The sequence below is a fragment of the Ammodytes marinus genome (genome assembly GCF_949987685.1).
Source record: "Ammodytes marinus genome assembly, chromosome: 23".
In the NCBI taxonomy this organism is placed as follows: domain Eukaryota; kingdom Metazoa; phylum Chordata; class Actinopteri; order Uranoscopiformes; family Ammodytidae; genus Ammodytes; species Ammodytes marinus.
The window spans coordinates 15,151,548-15,166,281 of NC_137227.1; the positions used below are offsets into that span (position 1 = coordinate 15,151,548).

Genomic DNA, 14,734 nt, shown 5'->3' on the forward strand with positions numbered 1-14,734 from the left:
AACATTACATATAGTACAGTCTGACTGTAATCCTTTGACACATACATTACATGCACAGTGTCAAGGTCAATCTGTGTTAAGTGCATTACAAGCTTGTGTTATTATCACACAAGGGACACAGTGTGTAACCGGAGCTGCAGAGGATTAGAGACATGTGTGTATTGTGTGTACACATTATTTGCATGTAAAACGGATATACAGCAGCAGCAGCAGCACCACAGAGAGACAGATGTAGGTAGCGTTGAGCTGTTTAGTCAGAGTGTGCTTTAAGTGTTGTTTTTTTTGCGAGTCCATGGGTGTGTGTATCTTGAGTGTGTGAGTGCAATTAACTAATCAAATGCAGTTTTCTCATGTGAAATAGTGTGATTGACGGCTGTGCAATATATGAAGACGCTCTAATTGAGAAATTGATATTATCATATACTGCCATCTAAGCATCCAGCTCTTGTTTCAGCAGCCTGAAAAGGAGATTATGTAGAAAAAGCTTTGTCATAACATGAGCCATGGTGTGTGTGTGTGTTCATGCACCTGTTGGCGCCATTATTTGTGTTTCGCCTCACAGCACGTCCTTTTATGTAACTGAATGCCTCTGTGTTGTTTATAGCACATTAGCGGAAAGCGGAGCATATGTCAGTGACATTGTCCGTGAATGGGTGTCATTCCACTTTGGAAAATGGAAATCTATTTGAGTGAGTGCATGCGTTTGTGTGTGTATTTCAGCTGCCAGATGGGAGTCTGTGATTCCACTGCCAAGAGTCATGAGCAGTACAGCTCTCGAACACACACACACACACACACACACACACACACACACACACACACACACACACACACACACACACACACACACACACACACACACACACACACACACTGCAACAAAGTCCTCCTCAGACCACAGCAGCGTTACAGCCACCAACTGAATACACTGCAGCAGCTAGGGCAACCATCTTTCTCCAGCCACCAGTGAAATAATTCCTCTTTGTCACAGAGCTCCACACTCGGAGGCAAACAGTGAAATTGACCTGATTAGTTTCATGATAATGAGCTTAAAAAGACAAGCTACACAAATGGACTACTAGTGGTACATTCCACCAACGTTCTCCAACAAGACTGGTCCGAAAGTGTTTTGTAATCATTTCCTAAAACAACTCATCAGGTTGTGTTATATTCAGACATTTGTTTGGACAGCGACTAAAACAATCTGACCTGATGTAATTGAATCAAATCTTAGCCAAAGGGCTTTAAAGTCTCATACCAATACGGGTCTTTTTCTTTTGACTTATTTCAAACCTCCAAAACTGACACTGTTTTGCCAATGGGTTTTTCTTAGGAGGGTCTATAAAAACAAGGATAAACGGAATGCTGAAAGGCATACCAGGGAAATTCTTTGGTGTGGGTTAACAGCTTTTTGAAGCTGGTTCAGAGGACTCCCTGCAGCTTTTCTATTTTCCTTTTTTATTACCTTCAAACAGGAAAATATTAATACTCATTGTGAATATTTCACTGGTAAGCCATTACAACAACTGCAATGTTATTACTATGGCTCACACTAATCAAAACTACTTCCTGTCAGATCATTAAGAGAAATTAAGGCCATGTATGTCATCGCAGACTGTCTCTCCCGGCTGGGATCAGAGATAGTGCATGATCATGGAAAGAGAGGAGGAGAAGGAAAAGGAGAGGGAGAGTAGGTTTACACAGCATATCCCTTCATCTCTAAAAGGCAAGGCCGGCCCGCGGGGGAAACTTCAGACCTCTCGGCCAATCAGCTGAGCGGAACAACGAAAAGCGATCGAGGCAAGCGGCAGAGCTAAAGCTTTTTAATGAACACGTTACCATCGCTGTGTGTGTGTGTGTGTGTGTGTGTGTGCGCGTTTGCGTGTGTGTGTGTGTGTGTGTTAGCCGCGGGATTGGGGAGCACTGTAGATTATGTAAAGCTTGCACTCGAGGAACAAGTGTCCTCCTCCTCAGTACTGTGTGTCGCAGGGCAATTAATAGCAACAGAGTCTTAACAAACGACCATCTATGTATAATTTAGAACATCTTGCATTTCTGCCCCGCGCTTCTTCAAGTTACCAACAGTATTCATTATCAAGCCAGCGGATAAGCATTTATTTTTAATGCAGAGCCAGCGACCCTGCTGTATTTAAATGTGTGGCTATCAATGCTCTTTTGAGGAACACAAAAAGCCTTCAAGATGTAGAACTAGCTTAATAGGCAGATAACAAACATTTTAAGCAACTTAAATGTTACACTTTTTTGTGTCACACTTTTTGGGTGTTAATGCGTGTTAAAAACAAAGCAACCACAACTTGCAATTTCACCAGAGATTGAGTGGTGAACTATTGGACAAAAAAAAAACTAGACAGTTCTCCTTTTTTTAAGGGTTGTTTCTCTGCTTACAAGAGGAATTCTAGTGGCTGAACCAGTATTTCCAAAGTGCTAAAAAGTGAGAAATTGTGAGAATTTTGTGTGTGTGTGTGCGCGTGCGTGCATGTGTATGTGTGTGTGTCTTCTTTTAAATCATTTTGTGTGGCCCCTTGAGATGCTAATTAAACTGATCTGTAGTTGAGATGGTTGGCTGATATATCAGTTTGGTGGAAAGGCTGGTCCCTCCAAATTGGAATACTCGCTTGTCTTATTTTCTAATTTGTGACTGTGTTAAAAGGTGTAGTAAACCATTCCAGTGTTAGCTTGTTGATATAAGGCTAAGGTTCGACTGCGGGCCATGGCTGTTTACTGCATGTCTTCCCCCCTCAATCTCCCCTTTTCAACTCTATCCTTAAAAACTATCAAATTAAAAAGGTTAAAATATATACCAAAATATATATAAAAAAAATAAAAAAAGGGAAGTTATCACAAGTAATCTTGCATTTCTTTTTCTGAATCCAAAAAAAAATTAAAAAAAATCCTCTACTAATGTGTATTGAGTTACTTTGAGATTTTTTTTTTTTAAGTAACTTGCTTGTCACTGGTCACAAGTAGACAGATTTGTCCCCAAACTGAAAAGACAAAACCTTTCCTCTTCCCTATCAGCCTGTATCCATCTATGGACCGGAGTCATGGGTCTTAGTTTGCACTTAGCTCTTTAAGGAGACCTTTAATAATGCAGTGAGAAGGCTAGGAGGAGCTCCTGTGACACACACACAGAAACAGACAGGGCCCATTCCTGGAATATCTCGACAGAGACTACGGAGAGGCCTTAACTAAACTCTACCGGATGCTGGATTCCAAACCATTTGTGGTGTGAAAATGCTGGCGGGGCAGGGCAGGCTAGTTCCATTGACATTCCATGCACCTGACAGCTTTAACGCACCTGTGAGTGAACAGGGGGGTAATCTTTATTCACTACTGCAGCAGCCTTGTACGTGAGTGAGGCCATGCATCCAGTCTGGAAAAAGCAGCTATTCTGTTCTCATCAGTATGGGATTATTTGGCAGCGGAAAATGAGTCTGTTTCACGCCCCGAGGTGAGGGAGAGGGACGCAATGGACCGAGAAAGAAGGGATATTGCCAAGGAGCCTTATATGTGTGTGTGTGTTGATGACACTGCAGATCCTAGAAAAGAGACAGCGGAGATTCTGATTAAGGCCAATCCACTGCGCACACACAGAGAGACAGAGAGACAGAGAGAGAGAGAGAGAGAGAGAGAGAGAGAGAGAGAGAGAGAGAGAGAGAGAGAGAGAGAGAGAGAGAGACTGGTCTGGCGCCTGTAAAAATGATTTCTTCTTCTTCAGTAAAAGAATAGAAAAGTAGGTCAGGAACACAGAAAGTGACCTCAGAGTCACTCGCTCTGTGTTGATGGATATGAGGAAAGGGTGGAGCTGATTTCACATGCCTGTGCCTCTAATCTGTGTCCTTCAAAACCAATATTCGTGGAATCCTGGTTGCTCATTCTTGAAAGCTACACAGTAAGAAAAAACAAGTTTGACTCATGGTTCCTCAAGCGAGTGATATTATATGCTCTTGAATATTTCCTGTTCCTCCCAACTGAATATGACCCCCCCCCCCCAAAAAAGAAGAAAAAAAAAACCTAGAAAATAAACAGTCCTTGATGTGTTAAAAAGTATTTTTCTCCAGATTTCGCTGTAAATTGGGATTTGGATCAAGGCGGATGTGGATAAGTGCAAGTTTGTGTCTGCCAGGGGCAAAGTCAATCTAACAGGCGCTGTTGCTTTATACATGCCCAGCATACCAAGTGGCATTTTGGGTACACAGGAAGAGGTTAGAGCAACAACACCTCGGCTAGAGTGTGTGTGTGTGTGTGTGTGTGTGTGTGTGTGTGTGTGTGTGTGTGTGTGTGTGTGTGTGTGGGGGGTCTCTATCTTTCTGTTGCTGCAGCTGCAGTGTAATCGAAGATATTTGACAGGCTGTGACGGCTGCTGAAAAAAAAAATTGTAAAAAAAAAAGAACCCATTCACAATGGCTGGGGATATTGCGCCCCAAAACACACAGAAGGTAGATAAACTAGTTCTCAAAAATTAAGATATTTTTAAACACAGGCTAACTATAGATTTTTTACTCAAGCCAGCCGTTTCAAAAAATACTGTAGATCCAGGACTATCATTTATTCACAACTAGCGCATGGTAGCGCACATATACGCACACACACACACACACACACACACACACACACACACACACACACACACACACACGTTAAGAAGGAAAACACACCCTTGAGGCTTTACTTCTAACCCAGTAAAGCCCCAAAGCATTCTAGAAGCAGCATTAAGATGTCAGCATGTGGTGCTTTTGTGCGATGCTTTTAGCAGCAGCATGCTTTATTCCCACTAATTGCTTTCAGTAACCAAAACATCTGAGCTCATCTGGAAGGCTGCGGTTCAGTCTCCTCCTGACTAAAGAAATGACATCATTTAAAAAAGGGCAAACGTTATGTTTCGTGGTATTGGAAAGATGCAGTTTTTCAAGTTAGGTCAAATTATGTGTGAAAAAGCTGTCAAATTCATGTTTGGTCAATAATGAATATCTCCTCATCATGATCCAATACGATGCTGTAGGCTACGTACAATGGATGCGTTGAAAAAAATCCAGTGTTAATACACCGCCTAGGCTCTGTAAAAAGGCATGTTGCTAGCTACGGTTGGACCCCTTGTTAACATGTCCTGTGTTTACAGAGCCTAGGCTGTGTACAGTATTGTCACTGGAATTTGTTTTCAGTGCACTGCACATACACACTGATTTTGACGAAAAGAGATATACAAGGATTCTCCTGAATCACTGACTCCACCTTTAACTGGTGAAAACAGCATGTCTTTGTCATAAATTTAGTCTGCAAACAAAACATCTCAAGATTTTCCTTTCCTTAATCCCTCTTTAGATTTTGATTTGCTGTTTGAATCCTTTGTCAACCCTTTCCATTGTACGCTATGCTTAGCCGGCGAAGTTTTGTGAATCACATGGGCTACACTTCAGTCACTGTGCTTAACCTTTGACCTTGAACCTTACTCATGACCACTGTGTGTGTGTGTGTGTGTGTGTGTGTGTGTGTGTGTTTCTGTCAGCGGCGTGATAAACGTGAGCTAGACACAACCAAAGCCTTTTCCATTCAGACAAAGACGCCGCCGACTTGAATGTCTTTGTTTGGGGCTGAGCTCAGGTAGATAAGGTGTCACGCTTACTGTGTGACCTTGCTGCATTGTACACACACACACACACACACACACACACACACACACACACACACACACACACACACACACACACACACTTCATTGTATCACAGCCTGCGATGCTGAATGTCAAGGAAACCAGCAAAAACATTTGATCGTTGAATTAAAACCTTTCCTGTGCTCATATTCAAAAACTAAAATATAAAAAGCCCCTGATGTCGCAGCTGTATCAAAATGCCTTTATTATGGATGCAGTGACCGTCTGCAACCAAATCTTTATGTTTGCATTGATCATTTGTGCCACAACTCAGGCTATTTGAGGAAAGGCTGCAGTTGTTCAAACAACAACAGCTTTTACTAGAATAAAACATTACCAGGGGATATTCCTTTTATCTGTGGGCTATTCTGTGGCATTAGGGTTGTAAAATCGACTGCAAAATGTAGGCCTATATTAAGGTGAACAGGTTATATTCAAACAGAGGTTTGAGGACCTCTACAAGGGTCTAGTAGGAGCTAAAAAATGGAGCACACTAGGTAAATATATCCCCAGTTAGAGCAAAGAAAAGAGCAATAATATTGCTTTTGATATGACCTTCTGATGTGTGCCACAATCCTGTCAAGTGTCAATCTTTTCCAAACAGGCACCCGTGGGTGTTTACCTAGTTGAAATTCCCCAGTGTAAACACAACAGCTGACTCATTTCCCATTCACAGTCAGCCACACACAATAAAAACGATGTCATGCTCGGCCGTGTACTGTGCAGGCTACCCCGCCTCCCTTTCACATACCTCGGCACACAGCTGGGCGAGGAGCGGTCCACTTCCCAGGTGGCGTACAGGTTCATGTGGACCGGACGGTTGGAGGTGATGCACACCGGCTTGGAGGGCTGCATGTGCGGGGAAGGGACGCTCCCAGTCCGCGGGAGCCCTCCGCCGCGCTCCGACATCCTGGAGGTTGAGAGGGAGGCTTTGGTAGTAGCCTGGTATCTCCTTCTGCGTTATTGTCCTTTTCCTTGAGCCTATTCCTTCCTTTGCTGTATTTCTTAATACTCCTTGTGTGTGGTGCAAAGGCGTATTAAACTCCCGTCTTGCTACAATGCAAACGGAAAGTTGGTCCGTTTTGTGCTATACGCCGACATTGTAGTCGCTCTGGGAGGGGGGTTTGGGTTTGTACCCGAAGGCAGGGGCAGCAATCCCCGCGTCCGTCTGACTGTGTGTCCGCTCTGTATCTCTATATGTCCGTGTGATCCGTGGGTGTGCTGCTCGGTATGTTTATCGGTGCAGGAAGCGGAAATTTCTCTCGCCGAAGTCGCACAACGAGGCAGAAACCAACGAGCTACGCCTCTTCAACTGGAGGACGTAAAGGCACGAGAGAGATAGAGCGCGTGCTAGAGCTAGAGCTAGAGCGAGAGAGAGAGAGAGAGAGAGAGAGAGAGAGAGAGAGAGAGAGAGAGAGAGAGAGGGAGAGAGGCTGACCAATAGTGTGCTGTGTAGGCTATGTTGCTGTGTTTTTTTAAATCCTGGGTTCATGTTTTCAGCTATTTTTCAATACACACTAGGCTTCTATAAAATAGATTGGTACAACGTTTTCCTATTATTCTCATTGTTGTTTTATTTGTAGTAATATTGTATGTAAACTGGAAACAAGTTAATTTAATTTAATCTAAAGATTATTTTTAAATTCATTTTTTGTTATTTTGTTATTGTTTACTTTTAAAATGGCATTATCTATTTTTTCATTGTTAATGTTTTTGGCTATTTGTATATGATAATAATCTATGCGATAGATTATGCCTATAGGCTATAATAGCCTATTTGACTTTTTTAATTGTTTATTTATTTATTTGTTTACTAATTTCTAAGAATTAATAATACAAACAAACATAAAATACTTCAAAATATTAAAAATCATTGTTTATATTTTTCCCATAATTCCTGATTTTTTTGGCGTACTATGATGGCGTTTTCCTGAAGAATTCTTCAGGGAACTTTGTGAATTGTTCAATTCTTGGCTCATTGACTGGAGTCTCATGTTTTTTTTTCAAATGATTCCCATTAGTCATCAAACGTCTCTCACACACACACACACACACACACACACACACACACACACACACACACACACACACACAAACACACACACACACACACACAAACAAACACAAACACAAACACACACACACACACCTTGCCGTTGTGAGCACACAAGTATGTACAAAGGTGCTAAACCGGTTACAGTCTTTGAACTCAGCTCACTTTCATCCTATAATATGAACTTGTTGACTCTCTGTCACCGTGGCAAGAGGAGGGAAAAGCTATCTTTTAATATTTTTTTTTTTCTACTTTTACAGGGCTGATTAGGAGGAACAAAACTGATATTAGCAGTATTCAGCAGCACCCTCGGGTGACAAAAGGCAGGAGGGCGTTGTGCTCCCTATCTGTGTGTCTGAATCAGAAGGGTGACCTCATCACTGCAGGCTGACGTCACAGTGCGTCTGGCTGCCACCAGCACACTCACATTATCTCATCTGAGATCGGGGTTTACAATGTGCTTCAAATATTTCACTGATGATTTATTTTTCTCAAAGTCGTGCTCTTCTGTGTAATGATGTAACACAATGCAAACAGCTAACGTGACGTGCGGTGAGGTCAGTAAGCGGGTTGGCACTGAGTTCTGAAAGCCAAATTGATCAAAATATACCAAAATCAAACAACAATGAACAGCAAACAAACAGGCCTGCAGGGCCGATTTCAAATAATTTCCTCTCTCTCTCTCTCTCTCTCTCTCTCTCTCTCTCTCTCTCTCTCTCTCTCTCTCTCTCTCTCACAGCATTCAAAATAAAATACTGACTCTTCTGAAGGCCTACAGCATAACTGGAGGCACCTCCATAAACTCGATAAAGTACCAGTAGCATATGTCCAGCATCAGAATGTAACCATGTCCTTATCTGCAATTATTGCACAGAGTCCAATTATGTTTGTCAGTCAGCAACAATGAAAACACAACTTGCCAATCGAATATAAAATATGGCGTTGTGGCGTGTAGAGACGGGAGTCGGAGGCGGAGTGTCAAAAGACGGAGCTAACTGCTTTAATGACATTAATACACTTGTCGAGTAACAACAACGGAGCAGACAGTCAACTCTTGATAGTCTCAAAGCGCCAACAAAACAAAACAGGAAATTCCCCCAGTCATAACAGTTCCCCCGGAACCCCGGAACTTCAGTTCCATAGGTGAATTATGTAAGATCACTACACAAGCCCCCCCAGAATTCACCCATAGTCAAAGTCCCCGTGCCGGAAAGGCACGATGGCCCGGCCGCGACTAGAACGAGTGGCAGGGGCCGAAGAGGGGAGGGGCGTGGTGGGTGCGGCAGGACCAAGCCCAGGACTGGGCGGCAACGGCACCGACAAGGCGGCAGGGAGCCCAGCGGGGCGTGGCAACGGGGGGCGTCCACGGCGCGGAGCCTGGGCCAACTCCAACGGTCTGGAAATGTCCACGTGGGCAGGCTTGATCCTGTCGACAGAGACAGTCTCGGGCCTACCACCGACGTCCACGACCAGGCTCTTATCCCCGTGTTGCAAGACCCTAAACGGCCCGTCATAGGGGGGGCGCAACGGTCCACGGTGGGCGTCGTGGCGGATGAACACAAACTCCGCCGTGTGCAGATTGGGTGGCACCAGGGAAACGGGGGTGCAGTGATGCGAAGTGGGGACGGGTGCGAACTGCTTGGCGACCTCCAGCAGAGAGGACCGCTGCCTGGCCGCCGACCAGGGTGTTGTGGCGTTCGGAATGAAATCCCCTGGAACTCGCAGCACCTGACCGTAGACTAACTCGGCAGACGAGGACTGCAGGTCCTCCTTAGGCGCCGTCCGGAGCCCCAGCATCACCCAGGGAAGTTTGTCCAACCAGTTGCCGTCCGTCAAACTGGCACGCAAGGCCGCCTTCATGGAGCGATGGAACCGCTCGCACAAACCATTAGCCTGAGGATGGTATGCGGTAGTGCGATGCAGTTTAACCCCCAGATCCTTGGCAACCACATTCCAGATCTCCGAGGTAAACTGTGCACCCCGGTCGGAGGAGAGGTCCGAAGGTGTCCCAAAGCGCGCGACCCACGTGCCGATAAACGCACGGGCCACATCGGAAGACGATGTCGAGGTGAGTGGCACAGCTTCAGGCCAACGCGTCGTCCTGTCCACCATCGTGAGGAGGTGGGTGAAACCATGCGAAGGGGGGAGTGGCCCCACCAGGTCGATGTTGACATGGTCGAACCTCCTACCAGGGACGACGAATGGCTCCAACGGGGCCTTGGTGTGGCGGTGCACTTTTGCACGCTGACAGGACACACACGAGTCGACCCAGGCCCGTACGTCCTTCTTCAGTCCTTTCCAGACAAACTTCTGAGAGACCAGCCTCACGGACGCCCTCCTACCGGGATGGGACAGGCCGTGTATTGCCTCGAAAACAACCCGCTGCCAGCCGGCAGGGACCAGTGGCCTGGGCTGGCCGGTGGAGAGGTCACACCATAACCTGACCCCTGAGTCGCCGATCGCCACTTTTTCCAGGCGCAGCCCGGTGTCCGAGTCTTTGAGGGACTGAAAACCGTGGTCCGTGGCCTGTTCCGCACTCATACGCGAGTAGTCGAGATCCAGCTGCACCGCGCCGACGATCACTCTGGAGAGGCAATCCGCGACCACGTTGGATTTGCCAGCGATGTGCCTGATGTCCGTGGTATACTCAGAGATGAATGACAGCTGGCGCTGTTGGCGGGCGGACCACGGCTCGGCTACCTTGGACATGGAGAACGTGAGGGGTTTGTGGTCCACAAAAACCGTAAACTGACGGCCCTCCAGGGCGAAGCGGAAATGACGGATTGCCAGCCAGACGCCGAGCAGCTCCCTGTCGAAAGTACTGTATTTGCGCTCCCGGGGTACCAGCTGGCGGCTGAAAAAGGCGAGCGGTTGCCAGGCGCCACCGTCCCACTGCTCTAACACCGCGCCAACCGCGTAGTCGGACGCGTCGGTTGTGAGGGCCACCTGAGCTCCGGGCAACGGGTGGACCAACAACGCGGCCCGGCTCAATGCAGTCTTAGTGTCCTCGAACGCTCTGTCCCTCTCTGCAGTCCAGTCGACGTCTTGGCCGGGCGCCTTGTCCTTGAGGGCCTCATACAGCGGGCGCATAGTGTGGGCCGCCCGGTGTATGAATCGGTGATAGAAGGTGACCATCCCCAGGAACTCCCGGAGCCCCCGGGCCGAACGTGGGCGGGGAAAGTTGGAAACAGCCTCCACCTTCGACGGAAGGGGGACGGCACCATCCCTGTTGATGAGGTGCCCGAGGAACTGGATGGACGGCACCCCAAAAACACACTTCGCCGGGTTAATGATCAAGCCGTGGCGGTCGAGCCTTGTGAAGAGGGCCCGGAGGTGTGTGAGGTGCTCCTCCTCCGAGGAACTGGCGACCAGGACATCGTCCAAGTAGACGAAGATGAAAGGCATGTCCCTCAGCGCCGAGTCCATCAGCCGCTGGAAGGACTGGGCCGCGTTTTTCAGGCCGAATGGCATCCTGAGGAACTCAAACAACCCAAACGGAGTGACCACAGCTGTCTTCGGGACATCCGCAGGGTGCACCGGAACCTGGTGGTAGCCCCGCACAAGGTCGACTTTGGAAAACAGGAGCTTCCCCGCCAGATGCACGGAGAAGTCCTGAATATGGGGCACTGGATAGCGGTCGGGCGTGGTGGCGTCATTCAGGCGGCGGTAGTCTCCACATGGGCGCCAGCCGCCATCCAGCTTCGGAACCATGTGGAGTGGCGAGGACCACGGACTGTCGGAACGGCGAATGATGCCCAGGCGCTCCATGTTGGCGAATTCAGCCTTAGCAACCGCCAGTCTCTCCGGAGCGAGCCGTCGGGCCCTGGCATGGACAGGGGGCCCTTTCGTCTCAATATGGTGCTCCACACCGTGTTTCGTCGACGTGGACGAGAAGGTTGGTCGCAGCAGGCTAGAGAACTCTCTGAGCAGCCGCTGGTACTTGTCACCCTCAGAGAGCGAGCTAGAAAGGCCGTCGTATGTCCCCTCATCGCAGACACATGCGAACGAGGAGAAGGTCAATGCGTCCACCAGGCGCTCGTTCTTGACATCAACCAGCAGCCCGTGTGCGCACAGAAAATCTGCGCCGAGGAGGGGGAAGGAGACGTCGGCTGTAACAAAATCCCATGTGAACCGTTGACCTCCAAAACATAAATCCACAGACTTCGTGCCATACGTTCGGATCGGGGTGTCGTTGGCAGATGTCAAGGGAGGGCCGTGCAACCCGCCGGCGGCGTCGTCCACCGTAGCCGGCACCACGCTCCTCTGTGCACCGGTGTCGCAAAGGAATTTACGCCTGGAGAGGGTGTCCACGATGAACAGCAGCCGGCCCTTTGTGCCTGCGCTCACGGCCACTACTGAGCGCAGGCCTTGGCGTTTCCCGCCGCGTTGAAAGTGCACGGAGAGCGGCACTTTTTTGCCTTGGCCCCGAAACGTGCATGGAAATAGCACAAGCCCGCAGCGGTAAGGCTGTCGGTGGACGCGTGTCCTCCGCCAAGGGGAGCGCTGCTGCCCGCACGAGTGTAACTGCGTGTCGGGGCCAGCACATCCGGGGCGAAACGCTGGGTGGCCAGAAAGAACCTGTCTGCCTCCTCTGCCAGAGCCCGTGGCTCCGTGATGGATGTATTCGCGAGCGCTGTCTGGACGTGTGGTGGCATGTGTCGCAGGAAGAGTTCGATGAAAAGGAAATTTGGTACCTCCGTGCCCAGCAGGTTTAACATCATTTCCATATGTTCGGAGGGTTTGCTGTCCCCCAGGCCTTGAATGGCAAGAAGACGCCGGGCTCTTTCCGATCTTGACAGTTCAAAGATTTTGAGGAGGTAAGCCTTGAGCCCTGCATATTTATTTTGGGCAGGAGGAGATGTAATAAAGCTTACTGCCCTGGCTGCAGTGGAGCTCTCCAGTGCTGAGACGACGTGGTAATAGCGTGTGGCATCATCCGTAATCCCACGGAGGGTGAACTGAGCCTCTGCCTGTGCGAACCACGTTGCCGCGGACGTCTCCCAGAACTTCGGCAGTTTGAGAACGATGGAAAGCGCCATGCTGTTGCGATCGATATTCAAATCAGTCTCGGAATCTTCAGCGGGACTGACGTCAGGGTCACCAATGTGGCGTGTAGAGACGGGAGTCGGAGGCGGAGTGTCAAAAGACGGAGCTAACTGCTTTAATGACATTAATACACTTGTCGAGTAACAACAACGGAGCAGACAGTCAACTCTTGATAGTCTCAAAGCGCCAACAAAACAAAACAGGAAATTCCCCCAGTCATAACAGTTCCCCCGGAACCCCGGAACTTCAGTTCCATAGGTGAATTATGTAAGATCACTACAGCGTGCACAATTCCTCCAACCTTATTATTCAATAAACCCCAAAATAGTTTCTGAGACAAATTTAATAAAATCAAAATAAAGCACTACTTAATTCCCCTTTAATTGAACTTTATGAAAAATTATAAAGGAAAATAAATGAATTTAAGTTGTTGTCTATGTTCAGTGAGGGGAACTTGTTTCTATAAAACATACATCTCTTTATAATTACGCCTCTATACTGCCTTCCTGTGGCCACAATGAATGGTTCTTATATAGGCTACCTTTCACGTCTTTTTCTACCTGTCTTCCTCTTTCTTTTCGGGATCTCCATTCAATATCTCTCTGTATCTCCGTGTTCTTTCTGCAACTGTCTTTCCTGTCCTCATCTTTCTTTCTTCTGTATCCGCCTCAAGCTGCCAAACAAAAAGGAAGAACATGTAAATATCACCTATAAATAAATAACCCAATTCTCAAGAGCTCATATTGTCTATTTCCTGTTCTTTATTGGAAAGGCTTTTATTTTGAAAGGGCTTTTATTTAGAAAACTACCCAGGAGAGCTGTAGAAATGAACTAATAGTCACAGTTTTATGTGATTATAAACCAATAAAAGAAAAAATGCTAAAATATACATTTCACCTAGCCATTACCTAAACAATACAAAAATAACGTGTTAGCTTAGGTGAATAATCATTTTATGTGTAAGAAAATACAGAATATCATATGGTGTGACGGGCAAAGCCATATGATGTGGCGTCACACCATATGATGTTACGTCACACCATATGAGGTTTCATGCATGCATGCTAACAGCATACTAACTGTAATCGGACAACATAGATTTAGATGTAGTAAAGACAAAAAAGGGGTTTACCTTTGTAATTTTCTAATAATCAGGTTTAGTAGAGCAAGAACTAAAATTGTCACTAACTTCTACATAAGCAAAGATTACTCTCTTGTAGTAACGTTACTAACACCCAAGCGAAACTTCAGTCCGCAGTAAACCGCCCATAATGATCTAGTCAAAAAAGTAAATGAGAAGTTAAATCGATATGCTATTCAATGCACGGACGTTGTCGCCCCCTGTGGCCACATACCGTAACTACAACAGTGTAGTAAGCCTACTAGATAACGACAAATGTAATACAGAAAATAAAGCACTTCTTAATTTCACTTTAATTAAACTTTATGAAAAATTATAGTGGAAAAATAAATGAATATATTTACACCTTTATTTTTTCGTGTATTTTCCGGATGTTTAAGAACTGTTTATTGTCTATTTTCAGTGAGGGGAATTTTTTTCTATAAATATAAGACATACATCTCTTTATAATTACTGCGCCTACGGACATGTATGGAGTCAGTCCAGAACGTGAGAGCAGGCGCCCTCCTGTGGCCATCAATCATTACTACAACCACACTGGCCGCTAGGCGTAATTATATTCAAGCAACATTTTTGGTTAAAAAAAGGGTTGGTTGTGTTACTAAATTTGCGGTGTAAAACTGTATTTACCGTCTCAAATGATTATTGCACTAAACCAGTTAATATATGTGATGAAACAGACAAAACAATACCTTTATTTTCGACAGAGCACACGTTAAAAACCTTGTATTATTAGGAGGAGTAGGCTACATTTTGTTAGCTTCACTAGTTTAAGCTAACGGTGTGCAGGTATTAAGCAGTTGGCTAGTAATCAGGTTTAGT

General features: G+C 46.5%; 1 protein-coding gene across 1 annotated transcript in view; it reads right to left on the bottom strand.

Moving 5' to 3' along the window:
• Positions 1-6,843, bottom strand: part of pacs1 (phosphofurin acidic cluster sorting protein 1) — a 52,649-nt gene extending 45,806 nt beyond the window's left edge. The window contains exon 1 of the mRNA XM_080052092.1: positions 6,424-6,843. Within this exon, the coding sequence (XP_079908218.1) occupies positions 6,424-6,581 (158 nt within the window). The 5' untranslated portion in view covers positions 6,582-6,843. The remainder of the gene's footprint in view (positions 1-6,423) is intronic.
• Between the last annotated feature and the right edge of the window lie 7,891 nt (positions 6,844-14,734).